Below are 23,554 nucleotides of genomic sequence, written 5' to 3' on the forward strand. Positions count from 1 at the left end.
CAGCATATTCATCCTTACTTTCTTTTATGAGGACATTTATTGTATTTGTCTTCAAGATTAAAAGAAAAACCACTGAGAATGTAATTTAGCATAACTGAAAAATCCATGAGTTATATTAACATCCAGTATCTTGCCTCTGTTGACAATCTGAGGAGTGCTGCACCAATACTCTCTATCTTCTCTTTGAAATTAAGGAACCTGTATATGCACCACATGGAAGCTGAAGCTCTGTTCAAAAGGAAAAGAGACTGTAGTACAGCTTGTATAGTTGTTGCTCCAAAAGCTCGAGCTTGAGCTTTTAGCTCATTGAATTCTAGCATTAGTGTGTTTCAGGTAATTCAACCCATGTTATAGTGTCAGAAGTACCATATATTTTCTGCTAGATTAGTTATACTGCTTTAGCATTTGTTTGGTAGGTTTTAGTTCAGAAACAATTATTGGGAACTCATCACAAGACTTGCTAGAAATGTATGCATTGCTTTATGTTCTTTAAGTTACATTATTGTAACTTAAGGTTTGTCTTTATTTTTAGAAGTACTCCAATAGCTTTGTGTTGTCATCGGTAACAAGAAATTGTTTGTGGGTTGAACGAGGAAAGAATAATTATAGTTAAGTTAGAGTAGCGTGGTTGCATTGTTCTGGCCCACAAACAAATTGTGCTGCATGAAAGAGAGTTCCTTAGTGTTTGTAACAAAGAATGAAAAATTTGCAATAATTGCCTTAAGAATGAAAAATTTGCAATAATTGGCTTAATATTTTTTTATGTGTGTGAGATTGACACTGAATGGAAATAACCTTCTCTCAGGATGAGTCTGTAAGTGTCTTGAGAATATTCAAGTAACAGTTTGCTGTTTTCCCTCCAGAGTAACAAATTGGCCTTAGCAAGCCTGAATAGTTGGAAAGGATGATGATCTGGATTCCTTCAGCTGTTCCAAACTAACTGCTGAATAAGTCAGTGAAAAGTGCCTTAAAGACTTTCGTATTTATAGTACAGAGAGAGGATATTTTCCAGTCTGTTCTGCATTATAAGAGAAAACCCAACACTTCACAATAGGTTGTCACCCTGCACCTTCCTTCACTTAGATTCTGATGATCCCCAGCTCTTTGAAAGGGGCTGCAGTATCATTCAGCCCTCAGGAACTGCACAGAGTAACCCAAGGACTTTGGCAAACCAAAAGGTGGCCTGACAGGATGGTCCTTCATTTAGCAGTCAGTGTTCAGCTTACCCAAAGCAGCTGCTCCTAGTGACACTGTTTTGTTTGGGTGTCCTAGTTGTTGTGACTGTGCACCTTCTGTCAATGCAGTTCTACCTTCCATCAGGAAATCACAATTCCAGTAATACTGGTAATACCAAAATTTCAAGTGGAGTGGAAATTAATAGAAACACTGAAAACAATGTGCTTACTTAAATCACTTTGATCTTGTAAAGCATGAATATATTACTTTTATTTCTGAACATTATCTAAATTAAAAACTTTGCTGCAGTTGACATGTTCTTACCAAATGTTTTAACGTAGATGAAACTGCATCTTCTCAAAGTAAACTTTTTAGTTAAATTTCTTTGGCTGCTCCTAATACAAAGACAGTATTTTGCTCTTCTAGAAGTTTGTTTGCTGTAGATTTGATTTCTTTAAATTAGATTAAAGTTGCTGGAAAGAATTTGATATTAAATTAAGAAACAGCAATCCTTGTACTAAATAGAGGAAATGTGCTTGCCTTGCAATTCTACAAAACGATCAGGGCTGTTATAAACAGTTGCAAACGTACTTGCAAAGTGTCCTATGTGAAAACATAGAAGATTTTCTGGACTTGAGTGCTCTCTTATGTGCTCTGTGTAGTGCAGGAAGGACATTTGTGTGCTTTGGAAGGACAGCAGCACAAAAATCGTGCTGAGTAGGGAGGTGCATGGAGGTAGTGAGTAGGAGTGAGAAAGTATGTAGTGTGCCTGAATTTTTGCTTCTTTATAGCTTACAGGCTCAGCTCTGCTCAGGGGCAACTATGGGGCTTTGAACCCTCAGTGTGGCAGGGACAGGTGCACTGAGGTTGCCCCTGTGGCCCTTCTGTCAGGAACCTCCCTCTTCTGGGAGGCCTCCATGAACCCTGGGCTCCCCTGGGGAGGAGGCAGGAGAATATCATTCTTTCTGTGAGTGACCTGAAGCATCTGTAGTTCGGTGAAAGGGCCTGCAAGATTTGTGATGCTGGAAAGAAGAGGTACAGGAGGAGCATGAGTGGGTCCATAGTTCACTGGCTATGGGTGCCTCGAGCAGGAGTTGCTCACAGGAATGGCCATGGATTGGTAAACAGTCTCATCCTGCACTTGGAAAAAGAAAACAGTTGGACCTCTATTTCTGGAAGGGTCTGAGCCTGATAATATGTGTTAGGCCTGGTCATATGACATGGAGTGCCAGTTTGTGGATGACCGCAGGCTGAGTGGTACAGGTGACACACCTGAGGGATGGTGTGCCATTCAGAGGGACCCTGGACAAGCTAAAGGAGTTGGCCCATGTGAATCTCATGAGGTTAAAGGAGCCAAGTGCCAAGTCCCACACGTGGGTCAGTGCCACCCTGAGTACCAGAACGAGCTGTGGGTGAAGGGATTGAGAGCAGCCTGCTGAGAAGGGCCTGGGGAGGCTGGTGTGAAAAACTGGACATGAGCAAGCAGTATGTGTTCAAAGCATCCAAGGCAGAGTGGCCAGCAGGTCAAGGGAAGGGATTCTGCCCCTCTCCTGTGCTTTGGTGAGGCCCAAGCTGCAGTGCTGCATCCAGCTCTGGGGCCCCAGCACGGGAAAGACATTGACCTGTTGAAGCAGGTCCAGATGAGGTCCACAAAGCTGATCACAGGGCTGGAGTACCTCTCCTGTAAGGAAGGACTGAGACAGTTGAGCTTGTTCAGCCTGGAGAAGAGAAAGCCCCAGAGTGGCTTTATTGCAGCCTTTCAGTACTTAAAGGAGGCTTGCAAGAAAGATGGAGACAAACTTTTTGGTAGGGTGTGTTGCAGTAGGAGGAGGAGTGATGGTTTTAAGCTAAAAAGATAGATTTAGATTGTATTTAAGGAAGACATTTTTTTTACAATGAGACTGGTGAAACACTGGAACACTGGTTTCCCAGAGAGGTGATGGATGCTCCATCCCTGGAAACATTCAAAGTCAGGTTGGATTCGACTCCAGGCAACCTGATCTGGTTGAGCAGGTCCACGGGCCTTGCTGTGGGAATTGGACCAGATGATCTTTAAAGAGATGATCTTTAATAGTGTAGATCTGTTGAGTTTGCCAATCTGCCTTTGTTTCAGACTCTGTGATGTGTCACACCTTGGGCAAAGTGTTTTCTTCTGTACCTGGTATGGACAGAGAATGTGTACAGTCTATGTACACATGAATTTGGTCTTTGGTTGTTTTAATGCAAAGGCAGACGGACTGGAACTAGATGATCTTTCAAGTCCCTTCCAACTCAAACTATTCTGTGATTCTATGAAAAAGGCTTATTTAATGTTCTCTAATAAATTGAGGAACATTTAAAATGCAGATGAACATGAAAACTTTAAAAGGTAACAAGGAATAGTTAGAAGGAGTCTACATAATTTTTGTGGAACATTTTCATCTGTAATGTGAACTGTCATTAAGGGCTCCATCCGCCTTTAGCAGCTGTGACTGGAATAAGAGTATAAAAGCTTAATCAGAAAAACATGTTGAAAAATGAAGACCAAAAAATCCCAACACTTAATTTGTTGTCTTGGAGTAAGCAAACTAAGCTAATGTTACAGGGTAGTAGATAGACAGGATAATAGAAATTTAAAGTAGAACTGTGTTCTTGCTCTTTTAAATAAAGTATTAAGGATAGGTGCTGAGAAACTAAGACCCAAAGCTGACCTCAGATTTGACCATTTCAGTAAAGAGAAATTAAATAAATGCCATTTTGGCATTTAATGTTTCAGCTTTTCTGGGACATAGCTATCATTCAGGTAATAGGAAATTAAAAAATAATCAAGTTCGTTTTATCTTTGTCTTAAATGTAAGTGTCAGGAAGAGGAATTTGCTGTTTATCAAATAGAATAGAGTTAAAATCACAGAATTCTGTTGAGTATGTATATTATATAAAGATGTCTTGTACTTGATGACAGGTGTCATTAAGCATGGGCTAATAGGTGAATCCAGGGATTATTTTATAAGGCATAGTATACCTTTCTTATTTCAGAGTATTGGTTTACAGCACCTCAAAGGTACCCAAATCTAATGTTTAAATATACAAAAAGCAAACTACTTTTCATAGACAGTTAACTGTCTATGTAAGTGTAACTGTCTATATAACTGTCTTCTCTCTTAATATTTGATCAGGAGGTATTTCCCTCATTAGTGTGGACCACAGCACAGTTGTCAGAGGTCACATAAGATGCTTCAGTTTGAAGCCAGTCAGTGGCTGTTCTCTGTGGTAGAAGGCCTGGATGATCCAGTGGGAGGGAAGGAGGAGCTCCTTAACACAGGAAGAAGAAGTCCTCTTCAATATCTGTCTTCCCAATCTTGTTTCTCAGCCTGCTCTCAGTCCCTCAGGATCCTGCTAGTAGTCTGTGCCTCCTTTCTCTTTTTCCCATAAATTGCTTTTTGGAGCTACGGAAATGATCACTTTCAAATATAGATGACAACTTGTAGGTTTTTATGGAAGTTCACTCCTCTTACTGATTTCTCTGTGGTAAGATTAGGGTTAGTGAGAATATCTGGTCAGGTTTTTCCATTGGCAGCAAAAAATGCACAAATCCCTAGACCCAGAAAAGTCACCTTAGAGATATCAGTTGTATAACGCAACCTTACTCTATTTTTAAAGAGTTTCTATAGTTGTAGTTTTCTGTATGTATCAGGCAGCAAACTGATTTGTCTGGTGATCCAGTCCAAAAGCAGTGAGCACTACTATTTCGACCTTCAACCTTAACGAAACTGAAGAATGTGGCTTCATTCATTTACAAGTTTCTTACACACTCATCTAGGTGATAAACAAAGGAATCTTTTGAGGTCACATTGAGAAATACAACCATAAATGTGCAAATATGTACCAGAACCTAAAACTTAGAGCCAGCTGCAGTTCAAGAGGAAAAAAGAGGCCGATAAATGAAGTCAGCATTATCTTTTGGCAAAGTAAAGGCTTACAAGCACTGGTGTTTATTTGGTTTTTCATTTGCTCTTTTACCTTATACAGATCCCTGTTGTACACAATTTTGATCTTCCTTTTGCTTCTAAAGTGATACGGTTAGAATTCTCTCTAACAACTATTTTACTGGAAACTGGGTAAGGTTTTCTGAAAATGTTAGCATTTTTCTAAGGTAAAGTAAGGAAAGACTAAATTGACAACTAATTTAATAAATTAGATGTTTCCAAGTAGGCCAAACTTACAGGTATGCACTGTAGATGAATTAGCTGAAGAAATAATTGAGATTTTATAATTTAAGATTGAAAACTGTTGAAGAATGAATATGACTCTGTAGCAAAATGTGATGTCCTTCTTTAACCTACATTTAAAGAGACATGTGAGATTGTTAGCCTAACTTAATGCCCAGAAAGATACTAGAAAAATTGAGTTATGAAATAATCCACGGGATGATGTGTAGCAGGGATTTCTGGGGAGGAATCTGCACAGCTCAAACCAGTTGGAGAGTAACAAGAATGCACAGCACAGGTCTGTAGATCCAGGAAACTCAGAGACCTTGTGGGCATTGGTTGGGTAATAGGAGCTGTCTTTCTGCTATGAAGGATCTCTTGTCCCAGGAGAAATTAGCTATAGTTCAGCATCAAACCAAAAATATGTATTAGCTGTAAGGCTTAAAATTGTTCTGGTCTGAGTCTGTTAAAGTTCATAATTTTCATTAACTATTGCAGCAATGACTGCTGAGTATGTTTATTATAGTTTGTGAGTCTGAGAAGTGCTGTTCATGGTGTGAAAGTCAGAATGGCCCTTGAAAACTGAGAGGAAAAATCCTAAAATTTGTGAAGAACAGGAAAATTGGCCACTGTTAGTTATGGGGAGAATTTACTTGGATTTTTTCCCCCAATGCTGTAAACGACATAGGATGTAGTAAGTGTTAGAGTTTTCCATTCTACAGAGCAGTGGTGAGGCTTGTGCTGGATCACCGTGGTCAAAATTAGGTACTATACTTGAAGAAAAATGTGGACCAGTTGAAGAGAATCAGGAGAGAACATCAAGTGTTACTTAGAAATACAGAAGACATGAGAACAGGAACATTGAAAGGACTGAGTTTATACAGTATAAAGAAAGTAAGATTAAGGCATTAATGGTTTTAGGAGTTATAAAATGCTGTTGCAGAAAAGAAATACTCTAGTGGGGAAGTAGCATTCATGAATTTAAGAGAGGGAAATTTAGGCCACATGCTAGGAAAGGGTTTTGAGTAGGAAGAATAGAGAAGTGCTGAAAAATGACTTAGGGGGCTTGTGGAAATTCCATTACTAAAGGTTTTTAAAAATAGATGAGAAAAATGGAGAAACAACTAAACTAGAACTGATCCTGCCTCTAGGTAGTAGGATGAACCTGCTGGATGATCCCACCCATCTCTATTTTCTATTACATTTCTTTTTTAATCAAGTTACATCCCAAGGCTCCAATTGCATGCATTTCCACACTTTTTCCTGATGTTTAGCTTTTAGGAGGAAGCAGTCAGTCTCCCATGTTAATGACTAGACTTTTTACTAATCTTACTCAAGTTATCCTCAGAAGAATCCTGATGCTACGTACATACGCCAGGTGAGCATCAGTTTTCATAGGGGATGGTTAAAAATTGGAGCACTCTGACCAGAATTAACAGTACTGAGTAGTGTTTAGTCATTCCATTGTATCCAAGTAAACCCCTCATTTAGAAATTAATTAGTTGCACTGTAGTCAAAAATATTTGGAGTCTCTGAGCACAAGAGGAAAAATGGAGTTCTAAAATCTGGACTTCCATATTTTTATCCCCAGTAGGCTCCAGTAAGTAACTGTTGGGTTTATTATTTATTATGCATTATTCATTGTACCATCTCTTTTTATGACTCTGAAGTGATTTGTATGCTGTTGTAGAAGGTAGAGCCCTATTGTCTGTCAATGTGCATGTTGCTTGGATCTCATTTTATTTGTAAAAATAATAAAAAATTCTACATCTTATACTCCTGGTCAAAAAGTTCCATTATTTCCTTCTGGAACATGGTCTTATATGAGGAAAAAAACATACCAAGCACATCTATTCTATTATTATTTAAATTATTCCTTGGTATTATTTGGTTTGAATATTTATTAGTTTTTTGATAACTCCTTAAATTATTCATAAAGGGTAGCCGTATGGTTTGATGGAAAAGCAGTACAATGAAACCTTATTTTGCACTGCCGGCTTATTTCAAACAAACTGTTCTCCAGTGGTTTTTTTTTTGGGTTTTTTTTTTTTTTTAAGCAAAGGCTTGCAAGGTACTGGGAACCTTTGTTGTGTTTATCTCAGTATCCCTTCCCTCCTAGTTTCAGTGGGAGGGAAGAACATCCAGCGCCTCACCACCCTGTATGCCCTGGCGTGGTTTAGATGACATAATAAATATCCTCCAAGCGAGATGGAAGTGAAGAGGCAAAGGTCAGGAAGGAGAGATGTCATTTCTCATAAAATATGAAAAGTGTATGAGGAATTACTGATGTAGAGAAGAAAATAATAAAATATTTTTTTAGGTGATTTATGGGATTTCCTTTTGAATCCCACAAGACTCCAAAGAAATAAGGGCAATTGCTATACTGACTGAAATATCCATGTGTATGTCAAGTGTCTTGACAGGAGTCAGCAACAAATACTTGACAGGAAGGCATAAAACCTTACAGTAAGCAGATTGGGGAAGGATTATTTTCATATGCTATGTCTCATCCTCTTCTCTAATATGTATAAGTTTGTTTAAACCCTGGGTATAAGATTTAGTGTTTATTCTAAAAGGTTTCTCATTGCTATAGGTCAACTATAGCAATAGGTCAACTATAGCTATATGCATCACTCAACGTTCCTATTATCAATACACCTACAAAATCCTCTTAAGACATTTTGGCAGATACTTGATCTCATTGGCATCTTGCATCAGTGATCTCTTAGTCTGATTTTGTGTAGATGGATGCTTTTTATAGCTTTTGAATTTGACATTTTCTGCCTTCATTGACTCTTTTCTCTTGTTTTGTGTTTTTGCCTCATGGCTCACTCTTCTTTACTTGCCATTACTATGACAACTACCAAAACCTAGAATATCTTTTGACCAACTGCCTTGTTTTTATTAAATTCTTCAACTTATCTCTGCCAGACTGTGTAGTGGATTTGGCATTTTAATGTATCTGATTTCTTGTTTAATTGCATGAGTCTCTTGTGTAATACAAGTCCTTCGCCAAGACAGCCTGCTTAAAATATGAAATACAAAATGGGTCTCAGGAAAGGTCAGTTTTGGTGTTAATATTGTAGATCAGTGTGAAGCTTACTTGACTCTGAAGAGCCTGGATTTTAAAATACATGATAGTCCAGTGTCAGGTTATTGACCAGTTTCTTTTTGTTTCCAGCTGAGCTGCCAGGATCATCTGCAATCAAGCTCTCCTCCTTTTCTGATCTTCCAGCTCAGCTGGAAGAATTGTACCAGCAGGGCTTTGTCTTGGCTGCTGTCCACCCTTTTGTGCAACCAACTGATGAAAAAGAGAAAACTCCCCAGGAACAAATCTTCAGGGCTGTGCTTATCAAGAAAACAGAAAGGTAAAGCACTTCCAGTGAACTGGGATAAAAATAGACAATGTGATTTCCTGCTGAGTTTTGACCTACATCAGGAAATTATAGCAGAGTTTACTGTGCAAGACTTGACTTTTTTTTCTTTTGTGGGCTTGAATAGGCTTAACATGTTCTTCATGTTTACAATTTGTCTGCAGCTTGGCAGGCGACTTGGAGAATAACAAGTTGAAATATGCTCTATATTTTGGGATGTGTTGTCATGAGAGGCAAACAAACAAGCCCTATGCATGACAGTTTGTGAGGATGGTCTGGTTGGTACCCTTTAAAAATTTATTAGATTAAATTATGACAGGAGAATTGCTTGCTTAGAAAAGTCATATTTTGTGTTTAGATGGTTACAGTTAATGCAATTAATTTGAGAACTGTAGTACTAATGCATACTTCTTAAATTTATGTGTAGACTTTAAGCCCTTCTTTTCTCCAAACAATACAAGTTTTAGTCAGTGCAAACTCCATAAATAAAAAGCTTTCCTGCTTTGTTAACTTATTAAAATGTATTAAGAATATTTTGCGTAATCAAAGTGTGAAGATGAGTAAAGAAACAGGAATTCTGTTCTTTTATGATTTATTGTGATTTCTTAAAGAAATCAATAGGATGTGCTGTTAAATAGCCCAGAAGAAAGTTGAAATGTGGATATTTGTAAACATAAGATTTTTGGTTGATGATTTAAAACCTAATTCAATATTATCTCACCACCCTGAATTCTGCAGCTACCTGTATTGTTGCAGCCATTCTCTACAGTTTCCTACATAAGCTGCATTCCCCAGACCAGCCCTTCTTACCATGACCAATTCTGAAGGCTGGCAGATAATTAAACCTCCATCAGCCAGTCCTAGTCCCTCTCTTTGTGGTGCTGCTTGAAGGAAAGGATGTAGCTGGTTTATACTTCTATTTAAAAAGCAAATCATTCACTGTTCAATTTGCTTCAGCCTGGCAGCCAGTTGATAGAGGTTATGGACAGAGTTGAAATTCAGCCTCTGACCTAAGGAAAAAGTTCTGCATTTTGTTAGCAAGTGTATGTAGGCATTAGGTGTCACAAGCAATTTGAGCTTCTAAAATAACTCTTAATTTGCCTTGACTTGATTTTAGTTTGTATTAATACAGAACTTCATGCTGGCTTGCCTGATGTTATTGTTTAAATAGCTTCCAGTTTTATGGTTAAAGCATAGAATGTTTGGCTGAACAGTGGACTTGTTGAGTGATGGGGGCTGAGATTGCATGGTTTTGGGGCCTTGTCTTCCCTGCCTACACCATAACTTGCTGCAAGCAATGAAAGTGTTTACATGCATGAGTTTGTAATGTAAAGTGCTTAAGGACTTCTGTTGGTTAGGGGTGTTGAGGGTTCAGCATCTTCCAGGTTTGAACTCTGAAGGCCTGTCAGGGAAGAGCAGCTTCCTTCTCAGTGGAGTGATGTGGTCCTCAAGCCAGAGCGCTCAGTGTCACTGCTCTCACACTACTGTGTCCAGTAGTTCACATCCATGCAGAGTGATTGTGGAAGAGTACAAAATCTTAATTGTCTGCTCACTCACTTGGGTGCCAGTGTCACATGCTTTAGACAGCTGTAAATGACTCTACAAATTTGAAGACAGTAGAGAGTCTTGAACCAATTATATTTCCTTTTACATTCACAGCCCGTTTCTCTGCATTCTCTTATCTGTCAATTTTGACTGCCTAGGGAAGCAGAAGAGACGTGGTGAAGCAGGAAAAAAACAAGTACCAGAAAGGAAATTACATCAGTTTAATGTTTCATGTAGATTAAATGTTGCTGAGTTTGGCTGAGAGTATGGAAGCAGTTTCTCCCATAGTGTGTGGGTGCAACAAACACTTGTATTGCCAAGTGTGATGAAGAGAGTGGGTGTTGCACAGATTTCAGATAACTATGGCCTGCATAGAGACCACCTGTATCTGAACTGCAAGTTCATGTCATTTCACAAACAGCTGGGGACTAAAAATATGTAACAGTATGAAGAAAAAAGACATACTGTTAATTTTTTAATTAACCTTTCTCATTACACTGCTGATAATGATTAAATTAGATTTTTTCCCCCTGAGGACTGTCAGGTGTCTTGTCATCTCAAGGCAGTCTCTGTATATAACAATTAAATCTTGGGTAGAAGTTAGGTCTGCTTAAGCTAAGATCAGATGAGTACTTATTTCTGTCGTAAGATTTTAGGAGTAAAAGTAGTCCAGCCACAGTAGTAGGGTCACTAGTAACATCAATTATGCTGTGGAGTGCAGATCCACCCCTTTGGTGGTACAGTGCTTGTGAGGAGCCAAGAGTCATGAAAAACTCTGTACCTTGGTGTGGGGCCCATCCTTGGGCTTCCTGGGCATTCCCAGATGCAGAGCACCTGAAGCTGCAGCTCTTTTCTCACTGCAGGTGTTTCACCACAGGTAGCTCCAACACTCTGCACTTCATCTGTCCATTGTCTGGCAGATACCAAGTGTGTTTTGCACCTTCCTTTTTCTGTTCTCTGAATGGAACAGAAATGAAATTATTGCTTTAGTGCCTACAGTAATGCCAATTCCAGCTGTACAGAGACAGAATTGAATGCTTGAATTAGTCTTTAATCAGTGTTGCACCTTTCCATGTCAGTTTTATGGTTTAAAAGTAATACTGTTGATTTGTGAACTTAGTTTTATAGCTCTGCCTCCCCAAAGGTAAGAAGAGGCTATGTCAGCTGCAGCAGATGATGGGTATCAGGAACACCATGCTGCTGCTCTCATTTGCAGTGCCTGAATTTGTTCAACAATAAAATGGAAAAGGTAATGCTGAGGCATGAGGTGCATTAGAATTCATGGAAATTACCTGTTAGTGTTATTTTTATCCTATTTTGCCATTGTCCTGTAGTCTCAAAATATTCCTAGTGAATTTGCAATGGCATTGTACATTAAGGTGACTTTTAAAGTCACTTTGGTAGCTTTCTGTTCAATCTGGTATCTCTGGCTTTGTTATCTTGACTGTGTAATCATTTGTGGTAAATATGGAAATAGGAGCCATTCCTGCTGTAGGACGTTTGAAGAAACACATCCCTATCATATATGGAAGCTGTACATGTTGAAAACCAAGGATTATCCACCGAAAGTGTTAGGGAAAATATGGAATTAAGGGACAGATTTTTAAAAAAACCAACAATGCAATTGTTTGCAGTGCAAAAGGCATCACATTCAATTAAAGTAAGTGAAATAAATGTAGGAGTGTTTAACTCTTTAGAGGCACTGAGCATGAAGGTAGTCTACCAAGTTGCTAAAAACTCTCATTAAAAAAAAAAAGTTCTCATTAAATTTAATATAATAAATTTAAATATTTCTGTAGCATCTAATGGCATGGTATACACTAAGCAGTTGTTTGGAAAGTGGTTTGAAAATCACATAGAATAGAGTCCGATAAAGGAATAATAACTTCAACACACATGAATACTTTCTTTCCCCCTCTAATTTTCAGTGGACTTAATGAAAAAGCAGTTGTGTGTCCTATTGTGTGTGCTGAGTTCTGAGATACGTGGGTTTCTTGAGGAAGAAATCTTGAAGAATCTTGTATCATTTGTGCGAAGGAAAACTCTGTGAGCCCAGGTTTTTGCAGATTTTTTTTTTTTTTTTCTGAATTTGGGGAAGGCCCCAAGTGTGGAGCATAGGTGTGGCCTGCTGTTCACACTCATGCTTGAGAAGAGTACATTCACACTGATTTACACTTAGAATCTCAGGAAAGGGAATACAGGCTGGTACTCGAAAAGCGTGAACATGTGACAGTGGGTCTTTGCTGATGGAAGGAACTGGGGAAGGTCCATATTTGGAAGATTCTCGCTAACCAAGATGAGGAGAGTAACACATTCTTACATTCCCCCAAGGAGTAGTAGTCAGTTGTTCTTTATGTCTGCAGTAACCTTTTTCTCCTTGGCCTTTTATTTCCACACTCACTGGTTTTTCTCTTTAACAATCTCTGTCCAGGTGTCTTGGGTGCATTCTTGTTTTGGACAGCTTATGGCTGTTGCAGGTTATCTGTTTCCTGCAGAGAAATTGCTAAGTCAGCCCCTGAACAAAATTACAACAAAACCATAGCACAAAGCAGCTTTAAGTTGTTCCCAGCAACCTGTAGTGTGATACTCCTGTCTGGTATCTTCAAGTTTCAAAATTCAGTGTCAGTTAAAATGCTTTTATGTCCCTTTCTAAGTACTCACCGCTGGAAAGCAACCTCCATTCTCTTTTACCGGGAAAGGTACAGGGTCTGGGCTCATAAACTGTCTGCTTATAATAGTTTGGACATGTTTGAAGATGCTTTATTTGATACCATGATAGAGAAGCAGGGGATATAAATGATATTCCAAAGAATTTCTCTCCATTGTTCCAACTGTGTCTTAGGATGTACCATCTACAGGTTTTGCCTTCAGTCAGTAAAGCAACCAACAGGGAAACATTGCTCTGCAGAAGTAGACTAAGTCGTTTAATTTAATCATAATTTTTTGAGAGTTTCTAAATGTTCTAAATTTCTGTTCTGTCCTCAAACAGCTTTGCAGCTGTTTTGCCTTTCTGCAGAATAATGAGGTGTCAGGTGTTGTAGAGATTCACTTGATAAGATGATTCTAATTCTTATTTCTGTAATTCCTGTGTCTGTTAGTTCTTACAAATTCAAATTATCATCAGCTGTGTAACAAGAACTCTGTTTATCTGCAAAGGAATATGACAGACTGAGTTCAAAAGTTTACTAGTAAACAAAGATTTTTACAGTTTCCTGATTTTGCTAGTATTTCACTTTGGTGAAAGTAAGTACTTTGCATCAGTACAATATATTTTTATTTTGAATAAAAATGTGTATGTGTGTGTGTGTGTGTCTATTTGGTTTTCATGTAGGATTTAAGCTTGAAGATGGGAATTGTTTGAATTTACCTTCATGAGCATTAGGGATCCAACAGGTTTGTGTGGAAATGTAGTGTGTGTTGCGGCTCTCAGCAGGCTGATTTCAACTTAATGAAAAGATAATATTTATTCCCTGCCCAAGAGTCAACAGATATCTTCCTTTAGCTCAAAGGACAATGGTTTGAGTTTTGAAGGCTTGTTATCTGTTAGAAGTTCAAAGAAATACATATTTCCTCACAATAACTTTTAACAGCGACCCGAAATAAATGTCCTTTCATCTGTATTCTGAATATTAAAACACTGCACATTAAAGATGCCTGTGTATCAATACATGCCCAAACTTTTCTCAAGAAACTTTATATACTGTCATTAAAAAGAGTTTATAAATTTTACTAACAAATAATAAGTGATAAGATTTCCTATAGTAAAGAAAACGTTTAGATAATAACATTAAAACACTGTCACATGGGTTAGACTTGAGGCTCTTAGGATGCAATATACCTGCTTTTATTTTTTATAAAAAATGGTGTGAATTTTGGCTGGACATCACAAAACCTATGGATTTTCAGTTGTTACATTCTTGGTTTTCAGATACTCTAGTTTTGCTGGAAATTTAACCAGAAATTGTAGAGATACCAGCTGCTCATGTTAGTCACTTTGGTGTGGTTTTATTGTTTTTGTAATGTAGACCAGTTTGTTATGAATGTACAGTTCTGTTTGAATGGTAGAGCTATTCCTGTGTAGTGGAAAATCTTAAAACTGTGCTTAGATTCTTAGCATCATCGTAATGAAATAGTAATTTTAGAATGTCTATGCAGTTTACAAGTGTGTTTTGGCTTGCTGAGCTCATGGACATAGGGAACTTCTGGAAGATTAGGATCAAATGTTGGCTTCCTCAATTCCTTCTTGTATCTGAAAAGGATTGGAAATCCAGTTTGTAATGGACACCAAGTTGTCAGCTTTAATAGTTACTGTGTAAGTTACTGGTTCTCCACAGCTGGTTATGGTTTTTCTACCATGAAACGGTGCTTAACAGCAAACAGCTGTGCAGGAAATGACAACCTAGTGAAACAACCACTGTAACATATTTTTGTCCAGTGAACTTCCATTTATAAGTTAAAATCTTATTTATTCAACGTATAGTCTTCTTGTTTAGTGGCACTAGAAGCCCTGTTTAGGTTTCAGGATGACACTTTTTGGAAGTCTGTGGTCCTGAGCCCTTTCCATATTTGTAAAATTTGAGGGTGCCCTCTACCCCCACCCCACCAGGCCTGTGAATGCTATTCCTCTGCTCAGCATCAGGTAGACTGAAATTCCATCTCAGCTCTTTGCCATCCTATGATTAAGGTTGTCCATGGTGAGCACTGAGGGTACTTACAGTGGCAGAAGAACCCTTCTTCAGGAAAATTGTTAATGATAAACAAACAATGTATAACAAAGAAAAGCAAATGAAAGCCCGGGGTGTGTAAGTTGCAGTGAAATTTTCTGGCAATCTCCATGGCCAACCAGTGGTTGCCCTCTCCTGGAGTGGGAGGCAAGAGACTGCCCTTCCTCACTGCAGGGAAAGTGCTAGTGTTGTTCACACTGTCCCATGTGCTCCCTCTCAGGTATCCCAAAATGCGTTACAGTGAGTACAGGGTGTTGTAGTGAGTCTGGATGTAGCAGCTTCTCCTGCTCATCCTGGCTTCCAGGAAGGGTACAGCATTAGTGTATCCAGTTGTGCTTCTTTCAGGGCTGGACTTTTTTGAATTAACCCAGTGATTTTTTTCATCAGAGGAATAAAGGCAGTACAAAACACCCAAATGTTTGCAGGAGTGAAGAGAGGAAGATTCCATTTTCCAGCTTAGGAGGAGGAAAAGAAATGGAAGAACTTGATGACTGTGCATCCAGAAGAAAAGGAAGATCTTTAGAACTGCTGGAGCTTCCATATTTTTTTGACTAAACTGATCTCAGCATTTCTCTTTCTCCTCTGCTTTTTGTTGAGAAATATTTTATGATGGGAAAGTGAAAATCAACTTTGCATAAAACCATTGCTTTAATTTAAAAATATTTTATATGTTGGATTCCCAGTAACATCCTGTGCTATAAAAGTGGTAAGAGACTCCTGGGTATGGATTATTGGGTTATTTTTCACAATTGACATCAGTCCTTTTTCAGAAGAGAGCAGAGGAATGCAAGTGCACAGAATTGTGCTTTTTGGACTTTTTTCTTGCTTCTGGGATCTTGACAGATGTACATTTAGTGAGGGTCCTATGTCATAGTTTCTAGTGAAAGTGGTCCTAAAAGTAGTCCCATTAAATTAATAAAACTAAAACGATATTAATTTCTGTCAGTACAGAATTTGCCTGTACCTATAATTATCTACTTCTCTATGTCTATACTAATAATATTCAAAGATTTTAATGAGAGACTTTTATGATATTATGATATACTTTGTGATACATGTATGAAATGCATTGTTTATTGCATAGAGACTGGAAACAATTCCTTGCCTACCCAGCTTTGCTCAAAATAGTATTTTTGTGGTCTGTGACATGCACAGGTATTTATTATTTTCACATGAAAAGCTATGGCACTTGTCCTGTTTGTGTGCTTTTGACAGAATAACAGGCTTTTAAAGTTTTCCTAAAAAGATGAAAACTACCAGCATAAACAAAGACTTGCTTTTAACATATATAGACATCATTTACTTGAAAGCATGGAAAAATACTTCTTGGAAATAAAGACTCCTTCTATTGGAAGATTTTAACTAAGGATTTTATGGCCTGTAGTAGGATCTGTTAAGTGTGTTCTCTAAAATAATGTTCATAACAGAGTGCAGTCATATTTGATGTCATTTCTTTCATGAGCCCTGGTGCAGAAGTAGCCCCCAAACTGTTACAGAAGGAATTAATTGCCTAAAATTAAGTATTTCCAAGCAGCAAGTGTATTTTAAAGTAAGTACTTCTTAAAGGAGTTAAACAGGACATTTTTAAGCAGCTGCAGTAATAATCACTATAGTTTTATGGATATAATTGTATCTCAGATAACTCTTACTCCTTTCAAAGAGGTTGGAAGCAGGTCCTCAAAAAATTGCACAGGATCAGAGCTCAAGGAGCTATTCAGGGGGAGGAGAGGAATTAGGAGAGAGTGGTTCACACCAGCTTCTCTCTTTCTTATACCTGTCTATAAACTTTACCAATGTAGGTTGAAAAGGATTTATTTTTTTTCAGGTATCCAGGGGATTTAAACATTAAAATACAGGCTTTCTCATTCTTTCAGAGTAATTAGAATAGTGAATTTTCATGTGGGTCACAGCAGTGCCAAATGGGCGGGTACATAAAATAGCATGACGTGTACTTAATTTCCAATATTTGATATCTTGACTTTGAATTTGAGCTGTAGCATTTTACAGTCTCTGGGAGGGAAGTAGCTTCCTCAGCTGGGCTGGAAGGGAGCTTCTGTCCAAGAAGTGAAGTAGTGGAGATATTTGTTCCTTGCATTTGTAGAGTTTTGCAGTTGTCCCCTTAAAATGGGATTGGTTGTCTAAAAAGAGCTTAGTTCCTTGCTGCCTGTTGCTGGTACCACACTTCTGATTTGTAGTTATGCAACAGCCAAAGCAGTGGAGAGTTGTATTTGCTCCACTTGATGTTGTATGGACTTGACTTTGCAATATCAAGTGGCTGTTTTGATAGTTTATTGATTGCTTGAGCATTAGAGAGCCCTAGTTCATATTATTTCTGTCTAGAACATGGCTAGATAACATCAGGGCTACTTTTCCTGTTAGTCATATTCAGATTAAAAAAAAAAGTAGGTCTGGTTGTAAGTACACTAGCAGGGAGGCTTTCTGAAGTTTATTTTTATGTTCTCGAGTTCATCTGTGGCAGAAAATCTGCACAGGATGGATTTTCTTATCTCGGACTTCAGAACAGCAAAAATGGTTGTCTGCAGTACACATGTTGTCCCTCTCAAAATGATATTTTATTCTCTTGACTGAGTTGTTCTTGGTGCTTAAATTAATTTATGTGTGCCTGTTGCAGAGGAGTAGTTCTGGAATACTCTTAGTCCCCCAATAATGACCTGTGTAAATTCTTTAAGATGTTTGGAGAATTTTCATGAACACTAACTTTTTTTTTTAACACAATTTTAACACTTTGTTGAAATTTTTGTCCAGAATGAAGTAGAGAATGGAATGATGAAATTTTTGTCCAGAATGAAGTAGAGAATGGAACGACAGGTTGTAAGAAGAACCTAGAAAAGAGGGAAAAAAGCAAATAGGGAAAGGTCTTTAGTGTTACCAAACAATGCACAGTCTGCTACCACCTGTTCAGGTATAAGTGAGATAAGAGAAATGAAGTGAGAGTGTAGCCTGTGTGAAAGTGGGAGGATCAAATATAGCAAATGTCTGCAGTATTGCCTAGGAAACACTGCCAGTTTGCAGTCAGCAGCCCACGCATCGCATGGCTCCAGGGAACTGTAAGTGTCTTGGGAAAGCCCCTGGGACCATCTGTAGCTGAAGCTCCGTGTCACACAGTCCCAGTCCCCAGAACAGGACTTTTGTACAGGCTTGCTTCTGCAGGCATGGCAAGCCTGCCAAGCCCCTGTTTTGCAGTTTCCTCAACACTCCCAGTTCAAACTTCTCTACTTTTCTTCCTGTCTTCTAGGTACCCAGGCATCAAACAACTGCTAGCCAGGATTAGTTCTTCACTTGGAACTAGATTTTTTGATTCTGTGGGAAGTGTTAGATAACTGCTTTGTTACTAATCCCAAGAATGACAGGCTGGCTTTTATTTTTAATGTTCTTCCATGTGTTCTTCTGAAAAACTGCGAAAACAAGTGATTGTCTAGACGTCCTCTATTGATCAGGTGTATCAGTTTCCTTTCATGGGAGTCTGGAGGAGATGAAAACTGCCTTCAGTAACACTGCCTGCAGACTGTTTCTGAAGATCATTCAGTATAACTTCCAAACAGTCCCTTGGCATATTTCAACCAGTACCTTATTTTCACAGTGCTCATTTGTTCAGCAAATGCATATGGCAGATGCCATTTGCTTTGAATTATTTTAGGAGTTAGTCTCTTCTGAAAGAGAGGGGGACTTCAGGCACAACTTTACATTTCTCAAAAATAAAACATAAGGTAAGACTGAAGGTTTAACTATTTTGATTAGCGAGAGTTCTAGATAAAGAGAAGGGGTTTCTTTAAATTGCTGTCTGAACTGCATCTTATATCAGACTGCCCTGTGGGGCGCAGAGCATCTGTCAGACCAGTGCATTGGAACCTTCTTTTTGTATATCCTGAGTTATATCACCCGTGCATCTCCTTGGTGTTGGCCCTAGATGCCAGGCTGCCAAAGTGTTTCTTGGACAGAAAAAGAAATCTGTAAGTCCCTGAAGCATCCCACCATTTGCAGTCATTGGTGTGATCTGCTCCCCTAGCATGGGGGGTGGATACTGTGGCTGCCACTTGTCAGAACTGTATTGAGCTCAGTGGGGGGAATGTATTGGAACCAAAGTTTTGTCTGAAATTTAGCTCTCCAGGAGAAATACTTACAAATGGGATATCTGGGTATCCAGTTGTAACAACAGAAATTGATCCTTTTTTTTCTGTCTGCCTCTTCAGGTCTTCAAAAGGTGATGTCAATAGTGAAGGATACGTCTTGGAGGTAGAATGCTGCTCCTCTTTAAACCACCTTTCAGAGAAAAAGGAGATCCCTGATTTTATTAAGAAAGTGAGTAAAACGAAAAGGGGAGGAACCCCCGAAACACTGTATGCTTTTATTTGCACTATAATTACTGTTTCTAGTTCTGTCAGCTTGGCAGTGTGGATATATATCACTTGGACCAGCTGAAATGCTGCACTAGAATTTGGTGTTTTGTAATTTTAAGTATCTGAACAGCAGTTATACTTCTTGAAAGAAACAACTTTGATCCTATTATTATTAAAAAATTATTTGTAGTGTCACAGGAGAATGACCTCCCACAGATGATATCAATGTAGAAGATGGTCCTACAATGTACAACATTTTATGTTGAAACAATACATACAGTTTCTGTTTTAGTGTTCAGATATCCTATTGGAGAGTGCTTTACCTAAAAGGCCTTTTACCCCCAGATTATTTAAGTTTTGTTTCAATATCACATGGTGTTTGATAGAGTTGGTACTGGTAACCTAAGTACTTTTGTGAACCAGAAGAGTGTTGCTTTCAATTAAGTATTAAATATATACTAGGGAATTTGAAGAGAACACTGCAATTCTTTATCTGTTGCCTTCTTGTTAAAATTATTTTTGACACTATAATATTCTGCCAGACTGGAAATTAGCAGGTTATGTCCATTTTAGTGAAAGCAGATTCACATTGTGCTTGTTTTAAATTCTGCAGAATCTGTTGTGTCCTGTTACATGTTATATAAGCCAGCACTGAGTAGTGTATTTATTTAGCCACAGGGTGTGAGTAGGCATGCCCCACTAGCTTTAGTCCATTTGCAGTGATAATAGTTAAGAAAATTTGTAGAATAAACTACAGCACAGGCTTTATGAGCTTGATGGGTACTCACCTTGACAGACTACACTGATCTTCAGTCTTTCATTTTTACTGTGAATTGTAAAAACTGGACTAAAAATAATGCAGCTGTAAGTATCTGATACTTAAATATATATAGATTTGGGTATCAGAACAAACTGAAGTTTTTGAACACATAATAACATTCAAAAATGTGAGCCCAAATTTTGTTTCAGGTTGAACTGTGTTATTACACTATTATTCGGATGTTATCTTGGATTATTTCAATATATTCACACTTAGAAAAAACTGGTGTTGTTATTGTGTACCAGTTTCAACATGTTTGATTTTGTTCTTCAGTTCTTGGAGTCAGAATAGAAACGTAGGCATAACTGTCACAACTGGTCGCAAAATTGTATATCATTGAAACAGAAAATGTCTTTGCATTTGTAACTTCAGAAAGAGTCTGGATAACATGAAAACAAAATGACAATCCAGGAGTCATCTTATTTCCATAAATGTCCAATTCTGAGACTCTTTAGAATGCTTTTCTAGACATGGAAATTTTTCTGTTGATAGAAGCCATTTGATTTTGGGGTTATGAAGATCCCTTTTTGAAAGATAATAATTTAAATTTTAATAGCTAGAATGTATATTTACTGTTACTCTCTACGTTGACTATGTCGCTCACCCTCAGATGTTATTTGATGTAGAGAAATTTGAAGTTCTTTGAAGCTGTTGCTGTCAAGTGCTTGCTGTGTCACTGTATCTGATTATACACATTGTGAAAGTCTCAACACATATATGTAAATCTAACTCAGGAAACAAGACTTGTTTGGGAGTAGGAATTAATTGTTATATTAACTAATTTGTCTCAGCAGCAAAAATATCCATTGCTTTTAAGGGCATGTAAGTAAACCAGGTGTTTATAAACAAGATAAATGGAAAAATAAAGGATATTCTTCAAACAAAGTAGTAACAAAAAGCTGTTAGAGAAGGCAATTCCTTTCTTTAAAAAATGATCAGCCTTATAATTCTTCTCAAACTGTAGAATACAATTGAAGTTAATAGAATGTTTTAATTGAATAGGGAAATCCTTTATCTTTTCATAAGCTTTACATAACAGAGCCTTTTACCACAGTTTTAGCATCTTAGTGTATTGCAAATTACTGTATTTAAAAAACCACAAACCAAATACAATAGTCATATTTTCAAAATAGAATAAGAAGACAAAATTTTCTCCCTGAGCTTACTAAAAATTCCTATAAACCAAGAAAACTAATTTTATTAATTTTATTGTGCACTGCTGAGCAAATATGACTTACCTTGAGTTTGAACAAGGATGCAATTTTAATAACTTTTCTGGATTGACTTTTTGTTGCATTGAAATTGTACATAATATTGAATATTAACTGCTTCCTTCTGCAAACACAATACAATTTTTCAATAGGTAATATAGGCTTTTCTTCTATAACTCTATATAGATGTATAACAAGGAGGTTATTTCACCTGGAGAATGCTTCTTGCTCACCAAAACAAAGTGCTTCAGTACAATGTTGACTATAAAACATTTAGGAAATGCCAAGGAAGACTCTCTGGTCAAACCTGGTTCTGTTGCTGGACTTTGTCGTAGTTCTCCACTCTTTCCACTGCTTTTCTGCCACGGTTTCTGGCTGTGGCAAGACAGGGAATATTTAAATACTGGGGACGTGATGTTGCATAAAATACTCTTCCTATACTTTAAAATCATGTCGACATCACCACAAATTGCTTGTTCTTTGATAGCCGTATGGATCTAGTGTGACTTAACCTGTCCTAAAGAGCTCAAACAGTCCCATGGTGTCTTTGATACGTAATTTGTGGGCAGTGAAAGAAGTAACTGTACTGCTGTATTGGTATTAACACTCTTGTCTTTTGCTCTCAGGCTAAACAGAGATTAAAGATTTGCTCCCCTGCTTTTTAATAAGCAAAGCTAACTTTTGAACTTTGATCACTGGGACTCAGATCATTCTGAAATTGTTGAAAGTAGAGATGTTACTTCTAAGATACCATATTTTGTAATGTTTAGACTTATGTCAAATAGGGTAGCATTTAATTACTTCCTTACTTGCTTTTTGTTTTTGTGTATCCTGTTATCATTTCTTCATCTGAGAGTGTTCTCTAGAGTCTATGGAGACAAGTAAGGGAAGGAGGAGCTAGGCTGCCATCCCAAGTAAAGATTTATTTTGGATACACAATCATATATGAATGCCAAATATATTTCTCATGACCTCTGTTTTCTGTATCAATCTGATACATGTCTAGAATCTACAATCTGGTACATGTCCAGAACTGTAACAGGCAGAAGGTTTTACTCTTACGTTCACATTTTTGCCATGTTGGTGACAGGTTAAGAAATGGAGGATTTCTTCTGTACCATGTCTCCCCAGATTTGACTTCTTAAAATTTAGGGAGCACATTTTTGGATCCTTGGTTATCTCCTTAATAATGCACCGTCTGAGGGAATTCTTGTACGGTATCTTTTTTTCAGTGTGACACCATTGCAGGATTCACATTTCTTGTCCCTGTGGAAGTAGGAAGCATGATAAGCATAGAAGAGCATGGTTTAAAACTGGAGCAGCTAAACTGAAATCCAAATGCAGGCATCTTTCTTTTGTGTTTTTGGCTAGACATGGATCTCTCCCTGCTGGTCTGTTCTTACTTGCTTCAGAAATGAGTCTAATTTCTTAGAGCAAACCTAAGGCAGTACAGATGAGTAATTGGTTCTGCATTTTCAGAAGTGGACTGGTTCCACTTGTTACAGTACTGCCATTGTGAAACACCTTTGTAATGCTTATTGTGCCATGAAATCTGCTGGATGAGACAATGTGTGTCAAATCTGCTCATTGCCGTTCCCTCTCTTGTTTCTTGGTCAACTTCAATGAGTACAAATCATTACCATCAGTGGCTCCAAAGCTGCCAGGAACGTGTCACTCCCTTAACTGATCCTCAGAACAACTCCTGTAGTCCAAAGCACCCCACAAATAATCTTGGCTCCTGCAAATACAGTTACTTTGCCAGTAAGTTTCTTGACATTTATTTTATTACCTAGTAATAGCATTGCTGGGCCGTGGAAGCGATGGTACCTCTCAGACATAAGTGAATGGGACCCAAAGGAGGAATCTGCCAAGAGAATACATTGCAAGGATGCTGCCACCCATGTACTTGATCTAGAGTTGGCCTCTGAAAGAGTGACCCCCAGTTCTCTCTGGTTCAAAGGCAAGTTGAGCAGAGAAAGAAAGCAGCTGTGAAAGAAGGGCTGTACAATACTAACAACAGAACTCTCATCCTGCATTGCTGAAAGGATCTACTGCATTTGAGCCCACTTGACAGTTTTATGGAAAAGTAAATGTTACCAGGAATAAAACTGGCATGAGGTATGCCATGAAAATGTTTCAAGTGTTAGTTTATGCTCTGA

General features: G+C 38.0%; 1 protein-coding gene across 3 annotated transcripts in view; it reads left to right on the forward strand.

Moving 5' to 3' along the window:
• Positions 1-23,554, forward strand: part of RFTN1 (raftlin, lipid raft linker 1) — a 96,399-nt gene that overhangs the window by 31,835 nt on the left and 41,010 nt on the right. For all 3 annotated transcript variants that reach the window (XM_068207625.1, XM_068207634.1, XM_068207620.1), the window contains 2 exons: positions 8,545-8,731; positions 19,218-19,326. In XM_068207625.1, coding sequence (XP_068063726.1) covers positions 8,545-8,731; positions 19,218-19,326 — 296 coding nt within the window. The remainder of the gene's footprint in view (positions 1-8,544; positions 8,732-19,217; positions 19,327-23,554) is intronic.

This window comes from Anomalospiza imberbis, chromosome 1, assembly GCF_031753505.1.
Source record: "Anomalospiza imberbis isolate Cuckoo-Finch-1a 21T00152 chromosome 1, ASM3175350v1, whole genome shotgun sequence".
NCBI lineage: Eukaryota > Metazoa > Chordata > Aves > Passeriformes > Viduidae > Anomalospiza > Anomalospiza imberbis.